General features: G+C 40.5%; 1 protein-coding gene across 1 annotated transcript in view; it reads left to right on the forward strand.

The window, feature by feature from the left end:
* Nucleotides 1-281: 281 nt before the first annotated feature.
* Nucleotides 282-1,171, forward strand: part of Pmar_PMAR024271 (hypothetical protein) — a gene marked incomplete at both ends in the record, with an annotated part of 1,527 nt that continues 637 nt past the window's right edge. The window contains one exon of the mRNA XM_002774817.1: nt 282-313. Coding sequence (XP_002774863.1) covers nt 282-313 — 32 coding nt within the window. The remainder of the gene's footprint in view (nt 314-1,171) is intronic.

The following is a 1,171-nucleotide window of genomic DNA, read 5'->3' on the forward strand; positions in this document are numbered from 1 at the left end:
ATATGAAAAACATATTTCACGACTACTGCATATCACCGCGAATATCGCCTAGTTTTTCACCGAGTTTGACGACGCCACTTCACGTAGTTGTTGTGGTGAAACTGCAATGCACTAGAATCAAATTTATTTTTTTATTGGATATTAATAACGTGTAAAGTGTGAGTGAGGCACGTTTGACTTCTTTCTTATGAGTGCATACGTTGAAATTAAGTCGAATATAAAAAAATGCCGCACAAAATTCCCGAATGAATATTTCAGTTTCATATTGCCAACACCAAATCATGATGAAGTCGACATCTTCTCGAATTCAAAGGTAGTTGCTGGACAGTTTGGGAGGGAGTATGCATATGGTCAACTACATGTGTTGGTGGTGACAATATGAAAATTCTGAGAGGAAATTCTTATTGATTTCTGTACACTTTTACTCGAGCTTTGGAAGCTCCTGAGCTCAGCTGATGAGGAAAGCGAACATATACTCATACTCCAACACTGTATAGGAAACTCCTGAGCTCAGCTGCTGAGGAAAGCGAACATATATTCATACTCCAACACTGTATAGGAAACTCCTGAGATCAGCTGCTGAGGAAAGCGAACATATATTTATACTCCAACACTGTATAGGAAACTCCTGAGCTCAGCTGCTGAGGAAAGCGATTACATATATTCATACTCCAACACTGTATAGGAAACTCCTGAGCTCAGCTGCTGAGGAAAGCGATTACATATATTCATACTCCAACACTGTATAGGAAACTCCTGAGCTCAGCTGGTGAGGAAAGCGATTACATATATTCATACTCCAACACTGTATAGGAAACTCCTGAGCTCAGCTGCTGAGGAAAGCGATTACATATATTCATACTCCAACACTGTATAGGAAACTCCTGAGCTCAGCTGGTGAGGAAAGCGATTACATATATTCATACTCCAACACTGTATAGGAAACTCCTGAGCTCAGCTGGTGAGGAAAGCGATTACATATATTCATACTCCAACACTGTATAGGAAACTCCTGAGCTCATCTGGTGAGGAAAGCGAACATATATTCATACTCCAACACTGTATAGGAAACTCCTGAGCTCAGCTGGTGAGGAAAGCGATTACATATATTCATACTCCAACACTGTATAGGAAACTCCTGAGCTCAGCTGCTGAGGAAAGCGAACATATA

Source organism: Perkinsus marinus, assembly GCF_000006405.1.
Source record: "Perkinsus marinus ATCC 50983 genomic scaffold scf_1104296957270, whole genome shotgun sequence".
In the NCBI taxonomy this organism is placed as follows: Eukaryota; Perkinsozoa; order Perkinsida; family Perkinsidae; genus Perkinsus; species Perkinsus marinus.